The sequence below is a fragment of the Amblyraja radiata genome, chromosome 33 (assembly GCF_010909765.2).
Source record: "Amblyraja radiata isolate CabotCenter1 chromosome 33, sAmbRad1.1.pri, whole genome shotgun sequence".
Classification (NCBI taxonomy): Eukaryota; Metazoa; Chordata; class Chondrichthyes; order Rajiformes; family Rajidae; genus Amblyraja; species Amblyraja radiata.
Window position 1 is genome coordinate 3,986,711 of NC_045988.1, and position 21,249 is coordinate 4,007,959.

Consider the following 21,249-nt stretch of genomic DNA (forward strand, 5'->3'; position numbering starts at 1 on the left):
TATATCATGTAATTGTACCCACCTGTACTACTTCCTCTGGCAGCTTGGTCTGTATATTCACCACCGTCCATGTGAAAAACCTGCCCTTCACATTCCCTTTGATTCGTTCTGCTCTCACCTTAAACCTGTATCCTTTAGTTTTTAACACCCCTACCATGGGAACCAGACTCTGGGTGTCTGTCAATGCCTCTCATAATCCTGTACACCTGTACCATCTCAGCCTCCTACATTCCAGGGAAAACAAACCATGCCTATCCAATTGATTCTGACAACTCAAGCCCTCCAGTCCAGGCAACACCTTCTTGATTAGTGCGGGTTTCAGAGGTTATGGGGAGAAGGCAGGAGAATGTGGTAAGGAGGGAGAGATCGATCAGCCATGATTGAATGGCAGAGTAGATTTGATGGGCCGAATGGCCTAATTCTACTCCTATCACTTATGACTTTAATCATATGACCTTAATGATGTGAGCTTAATCATGTCGTGTGGTGAAAGTCACACAATACTTAAAGTGCTGCCTAACTATGGTTTGGCACGACTCTGTGTTTCTGCTCCTGGGTTTGTTTGTGTGCAGGGTAATGAGAGAATCTGGGTGGACGACAGCGTTTAAGAAGGAACTGCAGATGCTGGAAAATCGAAGGTACACAAAAATGCTGGAGAAACTCAGCGGGTGCAGCAGCATCTATGGAGCGAAGGAAATAGGCAACGTTTCGGGCCGAAACCCTTTAGGAAATAGGCAACGTTTCGGGCCGAAACCCTTCAGGGTTTCGGGCCGAAACCCTTCAGGGTTTCGGCCCGAAACGTTGCCTATTTCCTTTGCTCCATAGATGCTGCTGCACCCGCTGAGTTTCTCCAGCATTTTTGTGTACCTGGGTGGACGACACATCACTCCCAGCCCAGCATGGGGAGGGAAAGGAATAGACAACAGCAAGGAACTTCCTCTGGCACAAGGAATCAAGTTTGAATAAAGAGACCTGTGATTTAATGGCAACTATCACGACTTTGAAACAATGAAAGACTATAATAATTTTCAGAACCAGAATTAAATCATTTGCTGTGATATTTAGAATCAGTTGAAATGATTTGATGTATAAAGTACCAGCCTTTTATATTACACTTGAAAGTGAGGATTTCTCCAGTATTTATATTGTGTAATAATTCAGATAATGCCCTGCTTGAGACACAAATGATGCTGTACCAAACACAGATCGTTAAGTGATCAAAAAATAATAACACTTTATTTGTTGGAATACTTTTTCCTAAAACAAATTCTCTCTAAAAAAAAAAGAGGAACTTCGGATTCATGGTCAATATCCTGACCCAGGGCAGTGGGAAGTGAGTAGGTTTGAGTGGAGACAGGGACACTCGGATAGTTTCACCACTGCCACCCTTGCGCTAGATGTCCAGCGGGTTGAGCCCAAATTCAAGCAGTTTCTGCTTGTGGTCTGAGTGTAAATTTGTTGCTGCTTTCTCCCACTGCAGTCTGGCCTTCTCCATCTTGTTCAGCAGCAGGTCCAGGCTATCCTACACCAAAGGGAAGGAGGAGAGAGTTCAGTGACCACTGCTTGCAAGCTCCCGATCTCACAGCTGCCCAGGGAAAAGACGATAAAATAAGAATTTGTCTGTGGAATTCTCTGCCTCAGAGGGCGGTGGAGGCGGGTTCTCTGGATGCTTTCAGGAGAGAGCTAGATAGGGCTCTTAAAAATAGCAGAGTCAGGGTATATGGGGAGAAGGCAGGAACGGGGTACTGATTGGGGATGATCAGCCATGATCACATTGAATGGCGGTGCTGGCTCGAAGGGCCAAATGGCCTACTCCTGCACCTCCTGCACCTATAAGAAGATAAATAAGTGATAGGCCTGGATAGACTGAATGCAGGGAGCATGTTTCCACTGAAGATAGGCACAAAAAGCTGGAGTAACTCAGCGGGACAGACAGGCAGCATCTCTGGAGAGAAGGAATGGGTGATGTTTCGGGTCGAGACCCTTCTTCAGGATGTTTCCACCAGTAGGAGAGTCTCGGACCAGAGGCCACAGCCTCAGAATGAAAGGACGTACTTTTAGAACGGAGATGAGGAATTTCTTTAGTCAGAGGGTGGTGAATCTGTTGAATTCATTGCCACAGAAGGCTGTGGAGGCCAAGTCATTGGATATTTTTAAGGCAGAGATAGATAGATTCTTAATTAGTACGGGTGTCAGGGATTATGGGGAGAAGGCAGGAGAATGGGGTTGAGAGGGAAAGATAGATCAGCCATGATTGAATGGCAGAGTAGACTTGATGGGCCGAATGGACTAATTCTGCTCCAATAACATATATTTATGAACTTATCACCCAGTTTTAAAGTTCAATTTTCGAAAGCTTTTAGATTTTGAGTTGGAAGAGAAGACTGATGTGCTGGGCGTCCGAAAGTTGAAAGAACAAATTAGAACGTGAGACAATATAGCATCTTAAAACCACATTCAGCTTCTAAATGTCAGAAACTATTTCAAAGTAGAGACATTTTGCGTTTTGAAAGGACTTGATAGACTGGATGTAGAGATCTGTCCGTGTAGTTGAGACCAACATTAGGGGTTATAAATGTAAGAGAACGGCCAGTATCCGGTGGGCGGCGTGACTCACGTCGCAGCGGCCTCTGCAGTCCGTTTGTCTTTTTGTTATTTCTTGTCCCGTTTCAATGTAGTTTTTATTATTTTTTTGATGGGGTGTGTGTGTGTGTGTGTGTGTGTGTGGGTGGGGGGGGGGGGGGCGGGGTTGGGGGTGGGAAACTTTTAAAATCTTTCCCCTGCACGGAGAACCCGCCCTTTTCCCTGTCGGGTCTCCATTGTCGTTGGGGCAGCAACGTGGAGCGGCCTCCAGCAGGAGCGACCTGGGGCTCCAGTCACGGAGCTGCGGAGCTACTCACCATCATGGAGCTGGCCGAGTCCGGAGCGGGTGGAGTGGTGGTGGCGCGCTGCTGTGACCCGACACCCGGAGATTCGGAGGCTTACCGCAGGTCTGGTGGACAATAACACCGGGAGCCCGCGGGTCCCTGGTGGGAGACCGCTTTTTGAGACTTCTGCAACGGCGACTTCACCCGCCCGAGTCGCGGGGTCGAGGAATGCCTGGAGCGGGGCCTTACATCACCGCCCGGTGCAGCTTCAACGGCTGCGGGACTTTGCTAGAGCCCGCCGGGGGCTCCAACAACAAGACCCGGAGCGCGGCCTTGCATCGCCCGGAGTGGCTTTAATGGCCGCGGGACAATTGCCATCGCCCTCCGGGGGCTTTGACTCTGATATCGGGAGGGGAATGGGGAGTGCAGGGGAGAGATAAGTTTTTTTGCCTTCCATCACAGCGAGGAGGAGATGCGCTGTGATGGATGTCTGTGTAAATTGTGTTGTGTCTTGGGTCTTTTTTTCATGTGTGTATGACTGCAGAAACAACATTTCATTTGAGCCTCTATGAGGTTCAAGTGACAAATAAATTGTATTGTGTGTATTGTGTTGTGTGTAAATATCGAAGGGAAAATCAGTAGAAATGTCAATACCTAAAGGAACGCGAGAATTTAGAACTCGTTACAAGGTTAATTCCCAGGATGGCGGGACTGTCATATGCTGAGAGAATGGAGCAGCTGGGCTTGTACACTCTGGAGTTTATAAGGATGAGAGGATACCTCATTGAAACATATAAGATTGTTAAGGGCTTGGACACGCTGGAGGCAGGAAACATGTTCCCAATGTTGGGGGAGTCCAGAACCAGGGGCCACACAGTTTAAGAATAAGGAGTAAGCCATTTAGAACGGAGACGAGGAAACACTTTTTCTCACGGAGAGTTGTGAGTCTGGAATTCTCTGCCTCAGAAGGTGGTGGAGGCAGGTTCTCTGGATGCTTTCAAGAGAGAACTAGATAGGGCTCTTAAAAATAGCGGAGTCAGGGGATATGGGGAGAAGGCAGGAACGGGGTACTGATTGGGGATGATCAGCCATGATCACATTGAATGGCGGTGCTGGCTCAAAGGGCCGAATGGCCTACTCCTGCACCTATTGTCTATTGTTATCAGAAGAAACGGCTGAGACTAACAACTTCATGAAAACTAGATAAACATAAGGGTGAAAAGAAAAATGCAGAAACAATGATCTGCATATGGTGATCTACAAAAAGAGATATAAAGTGCTGGAGTAATTCAGCAGGTCAGAGATATGGAGAATGTGTTGGGGTCGGGACCCTTCAGTACGATTGTGGCTAGGTGTGGGTCACTTCTACAGACTGATCGTCTTGTAGTCAGACTGGTTGGGGCTCAATCTGAAGAAGGGCACTAATCAAAACATCACCTATCCATGTCCTCCAGAGATGCTGCCTGATCCGCTGCAGTTACTCCAGCACTTTGTGTCTTTGTTTAGGGTGAAAGGATTATTTAATATGCTGAAAGATTGAGATCAAGAGAAGAGAAAGAGGATTGTATGGAGCATGAACAACAGTAATCAGATTGGCCAGAAGGTCTGTTTCTATGCTTTACATTTAATATATGGAACGTTCACTTCATGCATCCCACATCTTGGTCTTCCATACTGCACACTGGGTGTGTTGAGCTGCTGCCTCACAGCACCAGAGACCCGGGTTCGATCCTGACTACGGGTGCTGTCTGTATGGAGTTTGTACGTTCTCCCCGTGATTTTTGTCAGAGATCTCCGGTTTCCTCCCTCACTTCAGAGACGTACAGGTATGTAGGTTAATTATCTTGGTGTAAATGTAAATTGTCCCTAGTTTGTGTAGGGTATTGTTAGTGTGCAGGGATCGCTGGTGGGTGTGTGGTGGGACTCAGTGGGCCGAAGGGCCTGTTTCCGCGCTGTATCTCTAAACTAAACTGCATAAGCACAATTACCCCGGTCAGTAAATATCTGGTCTACACATCCTGCAGGCCAGCAGGTGATACTCACATGGAGGATGGCCTCGTATTCAGTCTCCATGTTGTCTATTTTCATCTGCAGCTCTTTGATGGTGGAATCTTTCTCGCTGATGATGTGTGCTTTCTCCTCTCGTGTCTTTGCTAGTTGCTGCTGACACGAAGCTGACATGGAGTTACAGTAGTGAATGACCTCCTAAAGACCACCCACGGCTCCAAGCTGACTCCCCTCTGCCATCAGCTGCAGCCCACCCAACACGTCGATCCAGCCTCACTCACATTCACTCACGCACACACACACACACACACACACACACACACACACACACACACAACCCAGCCCAACACTGCAGAGCCCCAGCTAAACCGTAGCTTTTTGTAGATCACCATATGCAGATCATTGTTTCTGCATTTTTTCCTTTCACCCTTATGTTTATCTAGTTTTCATGAAGTTGTTAGTCTCAGCCGTTTCTTCTGATAACGATAGACAATAGGTGCAGGAGTAGGCCATTCGGCCCTTTGAGCCAGCACCGCCATTCAATGTGATCATGGCTGATCATCCCCAATCAGTACTCCGTTCCTGCCTTCTCCCCATATCCCCTGACTCCGCTATTTTTAAGACAGACACAAAGTGCTGAAGTAACTCAGCGGGTCAGGCAGCATCTCTGGAGAAGACAGACACAAAGTACTGGAGTAACTCAGCGGGTCAGGCAGCATCTTTGGAGAAAAGGAACAGGTGATGTTTCGGGTCCAGACCATTCTTCGGACTGAAAGTAGAGTGGGGGGACTGGAGGTAGGAAAAAGCCTACCTTTGATTTAAGGGCTGACCCTCATGTTCCTCGTGGGCAGATGGTCTAAAAGAGTGTGATCCCACTGGGAAACCTCCAGATCCTGCACTAACACAAATCATCCTAATCTAATTTTAAATGTAAATTCAAGCACTGAGTCATAGTGATACAGTGTGGAAACTGGCCCTTCGGTCCAACTTGCCCACACCGACCAACATGTCTCATCTACACTAGTCCCACCTGCCTGTGTTTGGCTCATGTCCCTGTCCTATCCATGTACCTAACTAAATGTGTATTAAACATTGCGATAGTACCTGCCTCAACTACCTCCTCCAGCAGCTCGTTGCATACACCCACCATCCTTTGTGTGAAAAAGTAGCCCCATGGCTTCCTATTACATTTTCCCCCTCACATTAAACTTATGTCCCCTGGTTCTCGAGTTCCCTACTCTGGGACTTCTACTTTTAAAATATGTTACAGGGGATCTGAATGGCCTTTCCAGTTATGTTTAGTTCACCAAGAAAATGAAAAATCCAATTTGTGGGCTGCTATAGATCCTTTCTCTCTCTCTTTCTCTCTCCCTCTCTCTCTCCCTCTCTCTCTCTCACACACACATTCTCACACTTGCACACAGACATACACACACTCTCACACACTCATTCATATGCACTCTCACTCACAATCTCACTCACAGTCACACACTCTCACTCACACTGTCACACACACTCTCACACACACACACACGTGCCCTCACACACACACATTCTCACGCTTGTCTCAGCATGTTACTCTCCTTGTACTCATTGTTGATACTACCTGTAACTCACTGAGTTGCTGCTGCAGGAGGCCGACCTCTATCTCCAACTGATGGACACGGAGGTCCAGGTTGGACCTCATGGTCTTGTACTGACGGGTCATATCTGGGAGATGGAGACAACAGTAGTGGTCACACATTGTGGAGGTTGCAGTGAAGCCTTTAACATTTAACTCTTTCCTCAGGAGGTCAACTCAGATCCAATCTCCACCAAGCCCTGCACACTTTGGCTCTCCAGGAGTGGTGTGATAGTCTACTGCGGGTCTGAATCTATCGCAATAATGCAGCACGCAGGAAAAAGGGAGGGGGAGTGTGGAGATGTAGATGGAGGGGGTGAACTATTGAAGGGAAGCTGCAACTCCCACTTCCAGCTGATGTTCAGGTCTAAGGTAGACACAACGTGCTGGAGTAAGTCAGCGGGTCAGGCAGCATCTCTAATAATAATGGATGGGATTTATATAGCGCCTTTCTAATACTCAAGGCGCTTAAAGGTGTGAAAAAGATACATTCTAGAGAAAAGGTGTGTAAAAGATACATCTTCTAGATGCGCTGGGACGCATCCTCAGTGATGTGACCTGGGGTCATCGGGTGTTTCGGGTCTCACAACATCAGACACCCTCGCCCAGGTGACCCAGCCGGGGTTGATCAGGCCCCGACTTGTGTCCCAGCAGCAACTGCCCACGGATCAGCCATCTTAGTAACCACTCTGCAGGGGTTGGGAGACTCTAGTGTGTGGAGGGACTGGGCTCTGTGGGGTGAGTCCTGGCCTGGCTCTTCCTGCGTCTCATCAGGTTCAAGGCCTGTTCAAGGCCAGGAATTTCAACCCATGAATCTCCTGCTGAACCAGATGACACCAATTTCACAATGTTATATTCCGTCGGTCACATTCACTATCTATGGTCACCCCGCACGCAGGCCATCGCTGTGCTCTGTACAACCTTATTTTAGCAAAATAGGCTGCATGCACTATCCCTTCATCTAAGCCATCTAAAATTAGTTGATGCACCAGTCCATGTGACATCCCACATGTGATCGATTGACAACCTGATAACGAACTGTTCCTTCCTCTCAGTTTCCGGCCAGTTCTCTAATACAGTCTACGCTAATATCTCAACCCTGACTCCAAGAACTCTAATGTGTAGGAAGGAACTGCAGACGCCGGTTTAAGCCAAAGATAGACACAAAATGCTGGAGTAACTCAGCGGGGCAGGCAGCGTCTCTGGAGAGAAGGAATGGGTGCCGTTTCGGGTCGAGACCCTTCTTCAGGCGTCTGAGGAAGGGTCTCGACCCGAAACATCACCCATTCTTTCTCGAGAGAGAGATGCTGCCTGTCCCGCTGAGTTACTCCAGCATTTTGTGTCTATCCATGAACTCTAAGCTTGTAAAGTGGTCGATGAGGAAACAACTTACCTTTGATGCAATTTCCGCAATTATAGACTCAATATATTTCCTCAAAGTCAGTTGTTTTGCAATGAGATATAGTCTCCAGCTTTCTTACTTCCTCCTTTCTTGAATAGGGATGTCAGAATTGTGGTTTTATAACTCATGAGCATATTTCCATGATCTTTCTATTAAGAGGTACACAAAAAGGCTGGAGAAACTCAGCGGGTGCAGCAGCATCTATGGAGCGAAGGAAATAGGCAACTTTTCGGGCCGAAACCCTTCTTCAGACCAGGGAAATAGGCAACTTTTCGGGCCGAAACCCTTCTTCAGACCAGGGAAATAGGCAACGTTTCGGGCCGAAACCCTTCTTCAGACTAAGGAAATAGGCAACGTTTTGGGCCGAAACCCAAAGGGTTTCGGCCCGAAACGTTGCCTATTTCCTTCGCTCATCACCAGCAAAAGACTTCTGTCCCCTTATTTTAGTTAGAACTTTTCTTTGTGGGGAAGTAATTGCTTGAAGTTCTTCTCTTCGCTCCCTGATTCTCTACATAATTGGAATGTTTTATGTTTTCTACCATGTAGACATATGCAAGGGATGGTGGCGGAAGGAGATACAAGGGCGGTGTATATGAAGCTTTCAGATAGGTTCAGCTTCTAATGTTCTTAAATTGAGATTAATGGAAGCTTGCATGGAATGGAGGGATGTGGATTGCATGCAGGCAGAGAAGATTAGTTTAATTGGCATTATGCTTGGCGTGGCCATTGTGGACCGAAGGGCACATTCTTTGGCTATACGGTTCTATGTTCCACGTGCTATGAACCTCCTCTCTGCTCCAGGTCTCTCACCACTGCCCAACCGAGATCTTCTAACTCAGTGCAGACCAGGGTCATATTTCGTCACGCCCCTGCTATCTATCGTTCATCTTTCATTCAATGCTTCATCTGAGATACCAATAGACAATAGACGCAGGAGCAGGCCATTCGGCCCTTCGAGCCAGCACCGCCATTCAATGTGATCATGGCTGATCATCCCCAATTAGTACCCCGTTCCTGCCTTCTCCCCATATCCCCTATGATTAAGAGCCCTATCCAGCGCTCTCTTGAAAGCATCCAGAGAACCTGCCTCCACCGCCCTCTGAGGCAGAGAATTCCACAGACAATCTCCCCAACACTTGAGTCAACATTTCCTCCCCTTCCCCCTCCCCCTGTACATTGCTTCCTTACCTGAATGAATTGACTTCTTAACAGCCTGCTCTTCTTTTAAGTCATTCGTCAGAACCTGTAGCCTTGCCTTCCATTCTTCCTTAACCAGCAAGGCCTGCCTTGCGATATCCCTTCGCAGAACTGGCATGTAGGAGATAAGAGTTTACACAGAATCTTCAGGCATTTTATTATGGACTGAGGGCAATTTGTGATGGGAGTCTAATGTAATAAATAACAACAAAAATGGATGTAAGAGCTGAATCCTAGGCTAAGCTGACAGTGACTGCCCTTCACATCAAGAAACCATTTGTATGAGCCTACCATCAAAGTGGAAACAGGCCCTTTGGCCCAATGAGCCTGCACTGCCCAATGATCCCTGTCCTGTCCTACAGACTAGGGACAATTTACAGAAGTCAATTAACCTGCACGTCTTGGAATGTGGGAGGAAACTGGAACACCTGGAGAAAACCCACGTGGTCACGGAGAAAGTACGAACTCTGTACAGATTAGCACCCAGTCAGGATCAAACCTGAGCCTCTGGCGCTGTAAGGTAGTATCTCTCCGTACTATAATAAATTAACTGATAAATGGGAAATTTTAAAATACTGTTTTTAACATATCCAGAATCAACAAATTTACCCCCTAGGTAGACAACCTTTGACCGAGAGGTCACCCATTGTCAGAGGCGCCACCTGCAGGCACTACATGGAGTTGCTGGTCCTTATTTCTCCTCCAACAATCCAACAACTAGAAATTGAGGATAAACGTTATTTTAAATGCTAGATTCTTCACTTACCTAACTGGTCTTTGAGTGATTCCACTTGATGCACAGTTCGTTTGAATTTCTCTTCAATGGTGTCTCCTTTGACATGGGAAATGGCAGGCGAGGGTAGGAGGAGATAGGAGGGAGTCCAGGGTTGGAAGGGTTTTGAAGAACAAAGAATCAGTGGAATGGAGGAAAAAGAGCATTCATAGATTTACTTCATAAGATCACATGTCATTTGTAAATGGACTCAGTATGATATATGCTTTTACCTGTCCAAGGATCATGTTACTGACCAGAACTATTTCCTGAGGAAGAGAATCACAGAATCTACAGTACAAAAAATAAAACATACTGGTCAAAGCAATTGTTTATCCACTCGCAAGCCTCCTCCCACCCTAGTTACCCTTTTGCCAATATTGCCCTGTGTCTTTAGGATGTATCTCTGTGTCTTTAAATGATGAGAGGGATAGACAGAGTTGACGTGGATAAGCTTTTCCCATTGAGAGTAGGGAAGATTCAAACAAGAGGACATGACTTGAGAATTAAGGGACAGAAGTTTAGAGGTAACATGAGGGGGAACTTCTTTACTCAGAGAGTGGTAGCTGTGTGGAATGAGCTTCCAGCGGAAGTGGTGGAGGCAGGTTCTATTTTATCATTTAAAAATAAATTGGATAGGTATATGGACGGGAAAGGAATGGAGGGTTATGGTCTGAGTGCAGGTAGATGGGACTAGGGGAAAATAAGTGTTCGGCACGGACTAGAAGGGCCGAGATGGCCTGTTTTCCGTGCTGTAATTGTTATATGGTTATATGGTTTATCTAACATATACTTCCAAACGCCCTCTAAATGTTGCAAGGATCTTTGTTTAAATTATTCCACATGGCAGCAAGTTCCACATTATAATAATAATAATGGATGGGATTTATATAGCGCCTTTCTAATACTCAAGGCGCTTAATATACTGTTTATTTGTTTTCTTAAGCACATTAATGAACCAGAGAGGTGATTTTACATTCACTGATTATAGCAATTTATTGAAAATTTTGAATTGAAATCAAAATTCAAATTCCCAAACTACCTTTGACAGGATCTGACTTTGCAATCTAAATGTAAAAAACTGCATTATGTTTAAGAAGGAACTGCAGATGCTGGAAAATCGAAGGTAGACAAAAGTGCTGGAGAAACTCAGCGGGTGTAGCAGCATCTATGGAGCGAAGGAAATAGGCAACGTTTCGGGCCAAAACCCTGAAGGAAATAGGCAAAGTTTCGGGCCGAAACCCAAAAGGGTTTCGGGCCGAAACGTTGCCTATTTCCTTCGCTCCATAGATGCTGCTGCACCCGCTGAGTTTCTCCAGCACTTTTGTCTACCGTAAAATACTGCATGGTGGAAATATGAAATAAAAACTAGAATATATTGACATTAAAAAGGTCAGACAGTCCCTGTGAGCAGAGAAAAGATATGACTATAAATGTTCATTTTATTTCTCTCTCGGTGGATCCTATTAGACTTCCTAAACATTTCCAGCATTTTTTATTTTGAACTCACATTACCTGTTCACAGGTATTCCTGCAACTCCAATGATTCTGTGAATCATCACTCTAACCTCTCTCCCCCTGTTCTGGTTTCACAGGATCTCAGGCGCCTATACGTACTTCAACTGGAGGCCTCTTAGCAAGAGAGTGGCTGTAGTTAGTCAGAGGCAACCCTGCTTACACAGCACATACATTGCAGAAGAGTGTTGTAGAGACAATTAGCAAGGAAACAAGCCCTTCAGTGCAACTTGCCAATGCCAAACAAGATGTCCCATCTACACTAGTCCCACCAGCCCGCGTTTGGCCAATATCCCTCTAAACCTATCCTATCCATATACCTGTCTAAAAGTTTCTTAAACATTGCAATATTAACTCAAAAATGATTTTCCTGTCCTGTCCCTGCCTCTTTTGAATCTTTTATCCATTAATCTGGCAATCTATGACTTGAATGTGATAAATGACTAGGCTTCCACAGTCCTCTGGGGGAGAGAATTCCAAAGACTAACCCTCAGAGTGAAGACATTTCTCCTCCTTTCCGTTCTAAATTGTCCACTCTTTATCTAAAGATTGTCCCTTTTTTCTAGACTCCATGGCATGGGGAAACATCTTTCCCACAACTATCCTGTTAAGACCATAAGACATAGGAGCAGAATTAGGCCACAGAGTCTGTAGTGCTATTGGATCACGGGTGATCCACTTTTCCCTCTCAACCCCACTCTCCTGCCTTTCCCCTCTAACTGGCCTGACTAATCAAGACTCCAAGACCTCAATGGATTTTGAACATTTGGTTGGTATCTATCATTGTGGTATAGCCACATTAAAACATGTTCACAGTGAGAATGGTGATTAGAAAACAATATGAAATAATATACGCAAGGAAAATCTTAAAACTATGACCGATGTAAACTGATTTGGGAGTTAGATAGAGCTCTTAGGGCTAATGGAATCAAGGGATATGGGGAGAAGGCAGAAACAGGGTACTGATTGTCGATTATCAGCCATGATCATAATGAATGGTGGTGCAGGCTCGAAGGGCCGAATGGCCTACTCCTGCACCTATTTTCTATGTAATATTTTTTATCGGTGCTGTGGAAGGTGTGTGTGAGGGTGCAACGATAGACAATAGACAATAGGTCCACAAACAAAGGCACAGGCAACAAGACATTGGCCTGGATGTTGTCATTTATTCCGATCAATACCTTCGGATGCTTTCTTCTTCCCTTTCTTCACTTTTCCCTTGGTCTTAGGCGGCATTTTCCAAGGACTAAACCGAACCTGCAAAGAATCAGTGAGGACATCAGCGGGGAGATGACAAGTAGGCAATTAGTTGAATGTAACAATAATATAAATCAGCATGTCTAACTCTGGCAAATGAGCTCGAAGCTCTTGCCCTTCTCAATGTAAAAATTGTGAATACAATTATTTTATTTTTAGTTTAGTTTATTGTCACGTGTAGCGAGATAAATGCTGCTGAGGTAGTGCTAAATAATTGGAGTTGATTATCACATAACTATTAAACCATTAACCAAAGTGAATATACAGATTCCATTTATATTTCAACAATTACAGATAATCTGAGAATTGTAAATTTGTTTATGAGAGCTTTCTTTATGCAAACTAACTACCTCAAGTTCACTAAGGACAACTAGGGTTATAGAGTCATAGAGTGATACAGTGCAGAAACAGGCCCTTTGGCCCAACTTGCCCACACCGGCCAACATGTCCCAGCTACACTAGTCCCACCTGCCCATATCCCTCCAAACCTGTCCTATCCATGTACTTGTCTAACTTTCTGAAATGTTGGGATAGTCCCAGCCTCAACTACCTCCTCCGGCAGCTTGTTCCATACACCCACCACCCTTTGTGTGAACAGGTTACCCCTCAGATTCCTATTAAATCCTTTCCCCTTCACCTTAAACCTATGTCCTCTGGTCCTCAATTCCCCTACTCTGGGCAAGAGATTCTGCATCTACCTGATCTATTCCTCTCATGATTTTTTACACCTCAATAAGATCACCCCTCATCCTCCTGTGCTCCAAGGAATAGAGTCCCAGCCTGTTCAACCTCTCCCTACAGTTCAGACCCTCTATTCCTGACAACATCCTAATAAAAGACCTGGCAACATCCTTGTAAAAATATACATAAAATAACTCTTTAAGGAGAGGTGGTTAAATTATCCAAAAGCAGAACTCCTGAGATTGTGTAAATTGATACATAAGTGTATGACTTTTTTTACACATCTTGTTTTAGAAACTTCTGCCTTCTGTTGATGTCCTGCACCCTGTTGATTAATAACATGGCAAAGAAAATACTGTAGTGTGATGGTTAATTACTGCACTGGTATCTAGGGGAATGGACAATTGATTTGGAAATGTTAGTTTAAACCTCACTACAAAGTTGCGGAATTTACTTTCAATTAATTCAATTGTAACCGTGAAGCTATCAAATTGTTACATTGTTCTCTGTCCATGAAACTACCAAAGGTATTAACAGATCAATAGTTCACTGTATTTGTCGGAAGGGAAGCTGCCACCCTTGATCGCCCTGGTTCTATGAATTGTTACAATTGCCAATAAACCATCAAGGCAGTGGTGTGAAGGTATGAACGTTGATTTCTCTAATTTCAAGTAACCCCTGCAATCCCATCTCCCATTATAGTCATCCTACTAGTTCCACTGTTCACACCCCTTTGTTATCACCTCTTCCCCAGCTAACAATGGGCCATTGTGGGCTCCACCCTTCCTTGGCCACCTGTTGCTGGCCCTGATTTGTTCTGTCCTTTTCTTACCTCCACTTTCAGTCTGAAGAGTCTCGACCCGACGCGTCACCCATCCTTTCTCTCAAGAGATGCTGCCTGACCCACTGAGTTACTCCAGTACTTTGTGTCTATCTTTTGTTCTGCAGTTCCTTTCCACATATCAGTGGTCGGCCCTGGCAAGGTACAGTGTTTAGTTAATCTTTAGGCTTTAGAGATACTGCGTGGAAACAGGCCCTTCAGCCCACTGAGTCCGTGCCGACCACTAGCTCTGTCCTGCACACAAGAGACAATTTCCAGAAGCCGATTAACCTAAAAACCTGCACGTCCTTGGATTGTGTGAGGAAACCCACGCGGTCACAGGGAGAACGTACACACTCCGTACAATAGACAATAGGTGCAGGAGTAGGCCATTTGGCCCTTCGAGCCAGCACCGCCATTCAATGTGATCATGGCTGATCATCCCCAATCAGTACCCCGTTCCCGCCTTCTCCCCATATCCCCTGACTCCGCTATTTTTAAGAGCCCTATCTAGCTCTCTCTTGAAAGCATCCAGAGAACCGGCCTCCACCGCCCTCTGAGGCAGAGAATTCCACAGACTCACCACTCTCTGTGAGAAAAAGTGTTTCCTCGTCTCCGTTCTAAATGGCTTACTCCTTATTCTTAAACTGTGGCCCCTGGTTCTGGACTCCCCCAACATCGTGAACATGTTTCCTGCCTCTAGTGTGTCCAAGCCCTTAACAGTCTTATATGTTTCAATGCAGACAGCACCCGTACAGACAGCACCCGTAGTCAGGATCGAACCCGGGTCTCTGGTGCTGTAAGGCAGCAACTCTACCACTGCACCACTGTGCCACCTGTCAATCTACTTTCACTATCTACATACATTTTTATTCAGATATTTTTTTTAAAACATAAAAAACAAGCGAAAAAGTAATTTTATTAAAATATTGAATCTCAAAAAAAAAAAAATCAGAACCACATCTTTGGAAGTTGTAGAAAACTATTTATAGCACAGCTTGGAAATGTTTGCAGTTCTAAAATAAATATTCACACCAAGCCAGCCAGTGGTATTGATGTGACTCCACACCGGCCTGAACCAGCAACTGGTCTGTCGTATTCACACCTTATTCTTCCACATATCCTCTCCCCTGACTCTCAGGCTGAGTAAAGGGTCTCGACCCGAAACGTCACCTGTACCTTTTCTCCAGAGATGCTGCCTGACCCGCTGAGTTACTCCAGATGTTTGTGTCTATAGTCGGTGTAAAGCAACACCTGCAGCTCCTTCCTGCACGCCCCGTGTAGCTAATTCAGAAGGGAGTGCCGGGGCACCGGTCAGCGGCTGCTCCTGGATGCCCCATCCAGCCGGCACAAGGGAGGGAGGGAGGGACGGGATCCAGGCATCAATGTTTGATGTTGCTAAGCAGCATAAGCGCCGGTTGCCTGGATACTGGAGCCTGACACAAGCTCTGCTACAGTCCGATGGCCATCTTTCAGACTGGCGGATGTTGCACAGTCTCTCAGGCGCTGGTCGCCTCCATAGTCAGTCGGTGGATAAAGGAATACATCAATGCGTTGAAGGAACACGAAACGGGCTCTTCCGTATCAAATAAATATGTCACAGCTAAATAAAAGCGTTTGTGCATTAGTTTCATACTAGCTTACTAATATTCAATATTGAATATATTTGATAAATATGTATACCGGAATATTCCACAAAACCATTTTGTGTCAATAGATTGTCTGAAAATAGACACAAAACGCTGGCGTAACTCAGCGGGGCAGGCAGCATCCCTGGAGGAGTAGGAATGGGTGACGTTTTGGGTTGAGACCCTTCTTCAGACTGGATTCTTCAGATCTCTGGTGACTTGACATAACATGGAGATCTCTGGAGACTTGATTAGTACGGGTGTCAAGGGTTATGGAGAGATGGCAGGAGAATGGGGTTGAGAAGGAAAGATAGATCAGCCATGATTGAATGGTGGAGTAGACTAAATGGCCTAATTCTTCTCCTAGAACCTATGAACATTGGGATATCTGTAGATGTTATCCCCTGGAGATCCATGGAGATCTGACATCACCTGAAGATCTATGGACTCTTGCCATCCATTTCCAGAATTATATGTTTCTTTTTCCACCAATTCAGACTTCGACCAGCTGTCTTAATCAATTGGTTGATCTGCAGCCCATTCTATGGTTCAGAACTATTTTTTAATTCGCTCAAAATGAACCTAATCTAAAGAACATATCCGATTTCATGTCAGTCTACTTGCTTTATGCGGAAGTCTTTAGGGGATAAATTAGGTGCATCTCTTATCACTTTTATCTCCCCTCTCACTCTCTCTCCACACTCTCTCCCCTCTCTCCCTCCCTCTCTCTCTCCCTATCTCTCCCCCATTTCTCCCTTCCACCTCACACCCCTCCCTTGCTCTCTCTACCCTCTCTCTTTATCCTCTCTGTCTCCTTTCTCTTTGCCACCCTCTCCTCTCTCTCTCCCCCTCTCTCCTCACTCCCCCTCTCTCTCTCCCCATCCTCTCCCCCTCGCTCTCCTCTCACCCCCTCTCTCACCCCTCCCCGTCTCTCTGTCTGCTTCCCCTTTCTCTCTCCCCCTCCCTTTGAGAGTCTCTGTCCCTTCGGCACAGAGACTCTCACGGCAGCGGCGCAATGCTTCAGATGCCTCAGACGGCACGGGACTTGCACTGAGGCTGCTCCATGGCCGGTGCTGCAGCGAGCGACTCGCCAGTCCCGCAAACACTCGCCAGCCCGGCAAACACTCGCTAGCCCCGGCTCCCCACATCTGTCCTTGCCGCTGCTTCTGTTTTCATCCCTCCCTCAGCCCCGGCTCTCCAACACCCGCGGCCCATGTAGTTTATATGAGTTTTGAAATCTTCGTTGATCACAGAATTTCTCACGACAGAGCGTGAGAAATTTGTGATCAGCGTGAGAGCGTGAGAATTTGGCCAAATGCGTGATTCTCACGCTCAAAGTGTGAGAGCTGGCAGCCCTGGTTAATGCACATCCAAATTTTGTACAATGAAGCCTTTCAAAGAAAATTTGTGTCAAATCAAAGTGAAACCAAACAAATAAGGTGGTTTGCCTTTTCTTCGTCATCCACTCCCATCTCTGTAAACCATTCTGTAGAGTCACACTGAAAGTAACGTAAAAAGGGGAGTTTCACTTAACTTAACATTGTGGACCAGAAGGCCTGTTCCTATGATGTACTGTTATATATTCTATGAGAAGAGGGCAAGGGGTTTATGGATTCATTTCAAACAAACAAATTAGACGCAGATGTAAAATTCTTGGTCCCTTTAACCAACTTGGCCATTTAAGAAAATCTTATGTGATCAGATTATGACCTCAACTACGCATTTTAACTTCCCCAACTTATCCACCTCTGCCTTAAAAATTTTGAAAGATTCCACTTCCATCGCCTTCTAAGAAAAAGAGTGCAAATACTGACAACCCTCTGACAGAAAGTTCATTTTATCTCTGCCTTTAACAAGGGGGGGGGCCTTAATTTTAGATTGTGATCCACTGCTCTAGATTCCCCGACAAGAGAAAACATTCCATCCATTTTACTTGCTGTAGCTACACACCAGTTTTTTTTTTTGCCAATTATGTACTAAAATATCCAGATCTGTGCATTCTCTCTCCATTTAGGCAATCTGCTTTTGTTTTTAACTTTTCATTCCAAGATGCTGTATTTCATGTGTTCCCATATTATCTGACAGATCCTTGCCCAGTTTTAACCTATTGCTTCATACTCTTAATCCTTCTCTGTCTGATCATGCAGATTGCATAGCTATTTTTCGCTGTCTATTTATGACCCTTGTGTGTCGATGACTCATTTATTTTCATTATGTTTCACTAAATGCAAACACATCCTCTTGCACTTCCTCTTCGGAAGCTGCTGAAACCTCTCATGAAATTATACATTGGTGATTGGGTTACCTATTCTGTCTACTCTCTTACTTTAGCCAGAATGATATTGAAATAAATTACAGAATTAATATTCCAATGTTCAATTGTACCATTACTCCATTGCTCTTATTTGGTACATTGCCTCATTCACATATAACATATGCTAAAAGTTTTAGATTGTTACTACGAGGGAATACTGTGGTTCCATGAATTTGAAAGGACAAAGCAGATTTATACTAATTAATCTCATGTGATATTGCACAATGTAAGGTAGGGTGAAATATCACCTTAGTGGAAGTGGGTTAAAGGAAAAGGAGATAATGGGTCAAGTCCAATACATTTGCTTTTCTACTATAATGCATTCTGTGCATATCATTTTATAATCACCTATTTGCATAAAGTAATTTACGAAGCAGCCAGGATTCTCTGCATTGATAGTTTATGAGAGACACATAAATGAATTGATAGTGGTCATGAGTCTCCAGGACAATATGCTCCCACAAGTAAGTTCAGTCTCACGTTATTTGGGGTTCGATCAATTTGGTATCTTTAGTTTAGTTTAGTTTAGCGATACAGCATGGAAACAGGTGCTTCAGCCCACCGAATCCATGCTGACCAGTACTCCCCATAAACTAACACACACACACACACACACTGGGGACAATTTTTTATCATTTTACCGAAGCCAATTAACCTACAAACCTGTATGTCTTTAGAGTGTGGGAGGAAATTGGAGTACCTGGAGAAAACCCACGCAGGTTATGAGGAGAACGTACAAACTCCGTACAGACAGCGCCCATAGTCAGCATCGAACACGGGTCTCTGGAGCTGCAAGGCAGCAACTCTACCGCTGTGCCACCTTTTTTTTCCCTTTTTCAACTGCCTTTTTCGTCGCCTGCCACCTGTCCATTTTTCTCCACGGATACTGTCTGGCCTATTGAGTTCTGCCAACACTTTGTGTTTTACTCAAGAATACAATTTATTGTGTCTGGCTATAGCTAACTAGGTGCTATGTTCCATGTATTGCAACAGTGACCTGTAAAATGCTTCTCTGATGCTCCATTAGTTTGCACAAAGGGATCGACAAATCTTTCCTGTAATTTTGTAAATTCTCTGATTGACAGAAATCATAAACACAGTGTACAACTCATTATAGGTGCTGGAAAGGCTGCTGTGGATCATTTCCCTCCACAGATGTTGACTAACCCCGAGTTCCTCCAGCACTTCTGTTTTTTTAAGCTCAAGAGCGCAGCATCTGCAGCCTCTCGTTTCTCTTGGTTTGCACTTCTGCTTATATTGGTAAAAAGCACCCACAAAGTGCTGGAGCAAATAAGCGGGTCAGGCAGCACCCTCATCCCCACTCTCTCCCCCAACTTTATATACTTTATATACATTTATATACATTTATTTGTGTTGAATTTGGTAGTGTTCACAGAAATATCATTCGACCCTTGTCATCTGGCCTCCTGGGGAGATATCCCTTCCCTCATTTGAGGGGAATCTCCACCACACCCTAACCCCCAACAAACATTAGCAGAAGGACCCTAGTCTGTGGTCCTCCTCTACAGAGCCTTGGCTTTGGCTGCACCAAGTTTCAATGCGTCACTCAGCACATACTTGTGCAATCAGTCGTCAACATTCCTGACCAACATCTCGCTCAGCTGAGAAATCAACAAGGTTCAGGCAGAGCAAATAGCTTCTTTCACTGAGTTGATTACCCTCCAGCAGCACTTGATGCCAGCCTCTGAATGTGTCTCTGGGAACAGTCCGTAAATCAGAGAGTCCTCTGTTAAGGACCGGTTTGGGAGAAACTGTGACAAGGACCCTTCCATCATTCTCCAGACTCTCTTTGCAAATGCACTCTTCAAAGAGGTGGGCAATCGTCTCCTCTCCGTAGCAGCCATCCTGACGGCAGCGTGTACAGGTCGTAAAATTACAACGGTGCACTGAGGATTTGACAGGGCCCCCCCTCACCAGCAACCAGGCAAGGTATTGGTGCTTGTTGGCGAGTTCTGGAGATGAGCCATTTCGCCAGACAAGCTGGGCAGTCTGCTCAGGGAACCACGCCACTGGATCCATTGAGTCCTTTTCCCGCCTTGTCTGCAGGATGTTCTGTACTGACCACTGCCCGATTACGCCAGCACCTTTGTGTGTGTGTTATTGTGCAAACCAGCACCTGCAGTACCTTGAGTGACTCAAGCATTTTGTATCCATCTTCTTGTGCCTTGCTTCTGTTGACATGCTAGTCTCCTCCCCATCCTCTCTCCCTCCACCCCACCTCTCAACCTTCCCTCTCCTTCCACCTCCCCCCCCTCTCCACCCTTCCCCTCATCTCCTCTCCCACCACCTCCTCCCCTCTCCTCCGATGTCCTCTCCCTTCACCCTCTCCCCTCCTCCACCACCACTACCTCTTCTTCCACCCTCTCCCTTCACCCGACTCCCTCTCCTCCTCCCCTCATCACCTCCCTCCCTCCATTTCTCCCTTCACATCCTCCCCTTTCTTCATAATAATAATGGATGGGATTTATATAGCGCCTTTCTAATACTCAAGGCGCTTTACATCGCATTATTCATTCACTCCTCAGTCACACTCGGTGGTGGTAAGCTACTTCTGTAGCCACAGCTGCCCTGGGGCAGACTGACGGAAGCGTGGCTGCCAATCTGCGCCTACGGCCCCTCCGACCACCACCAATCACTCACACACATTCACACACGGGCAAAGGTGGGTGAAGTGTCTTGCCCAAGGACACAACGACAGTATGCACTCCAAGCGGGATTCGAACCGGCTACCTTCCGGTCGCCAGCCGAACACTTAGCCCATTGTGCCATCTGTAGTCTCATGCCCTCCATCGCCCCCTCCTTCCATTCCCTCATCACCTCCTCCCCTCTCTTCCTCCCCCTCATCATCCTCCCCCTCATCACCTCCTCCCTTCATCACCCCCTCATCACCTCCTCCCTCCCTTCCTCCCAATGACATCCATCTTTTGTTCTGCTCCAGGCAGCGCCCTGCCAGCGTGAATGATGGCGCCGTGCGCAGGCGCACACTCTCTCCACCCCCCTCCCCCGGTTGTCCCTGTGCGGTCCGCGCGGCGCTGACCCATGACGCGGGTGGGCGGGGCGGTGCGGGATGACGCGCGCGCAGGGCGGGGCCGGGGCGGGATGACGCGCGCGCAGGGCGGGGCCGGGGCGGGATGACGCGCGCGCAGG

The 21,249-nt window shown here is 46.1% G+C and overlaps 1 protein-coding gene across 3 annotated transcripts; it reads right to left on the reverse strand.

Moving 5' to 3' along the window:
* Window positions 1-1,209: 1,209 nt before the first annotated feature.
* ccdc153 (coiled-coil domain containing 153) lies at window positions 1,210-20,297 on the reverse strand. 3 transcript variants are annotated; one of them, XM_033049712.1, is made up of 7 exons: window positions 20,228-20,297; window positions 12,563-12,638; window positions 9,861-9,926; window positions 9,086-9,205; window positions 6,492-6,584; window positions 4,911-5,041; window positions 1,210-1,522 (listed from the first exon to the last, which is right to left on the reverse strand). In XM_033049712.1, the coding sequence occupies exons 1-7, from the start codon at window positions 20,243-20,245 to the stop codon at window positions 1,394-1,396; spliced, it is 633 nt and encodes a 210-aa protein (XP_032905603.1). In that variant the 5' UTR covers window positions 20,246-20,297; the 3' UTR covers window positions 1,210-1,393. The 3 variants fall into 3 exon arrangements, with proteins under 3 accessions (XP_032905603.1, XP_032905604.1, XP_032905605.1); XM_033049713.1 differs by lacking the exon at window positions 20,228-20,297 and adding an exon at window positions 15,322-15,618 and having other exon boundaries at window positions 12,563-12,640; XM_033049714.1 differs by lacking the exon at window positions 20,228-20,297 and adding an exon at window positions 15,319-15,618.
* Window positions 20,298-21,249: the final 952 nt, after the last annotated feature.

Bases quoted from the DNA above. Each gene is read 5' to 3' on its own strand.
- ccdc153 (XM_033049712.1), bottom strand. The intron at 9,206-9,860 runs GTAAGTGAAGAA...CCTACATGCCAG, and splicing joins ATCACTCAAAGACCAGTTAG to TTCTGCGAAGGGATATCGCA. The intron at 1,523-4,910 runs GTGAGTATCACC...CCTTTGGTGTAG, and splicing joins AATACGAGGCCATCCTCCAT to GATAGCCTGGACCTGCTGCT.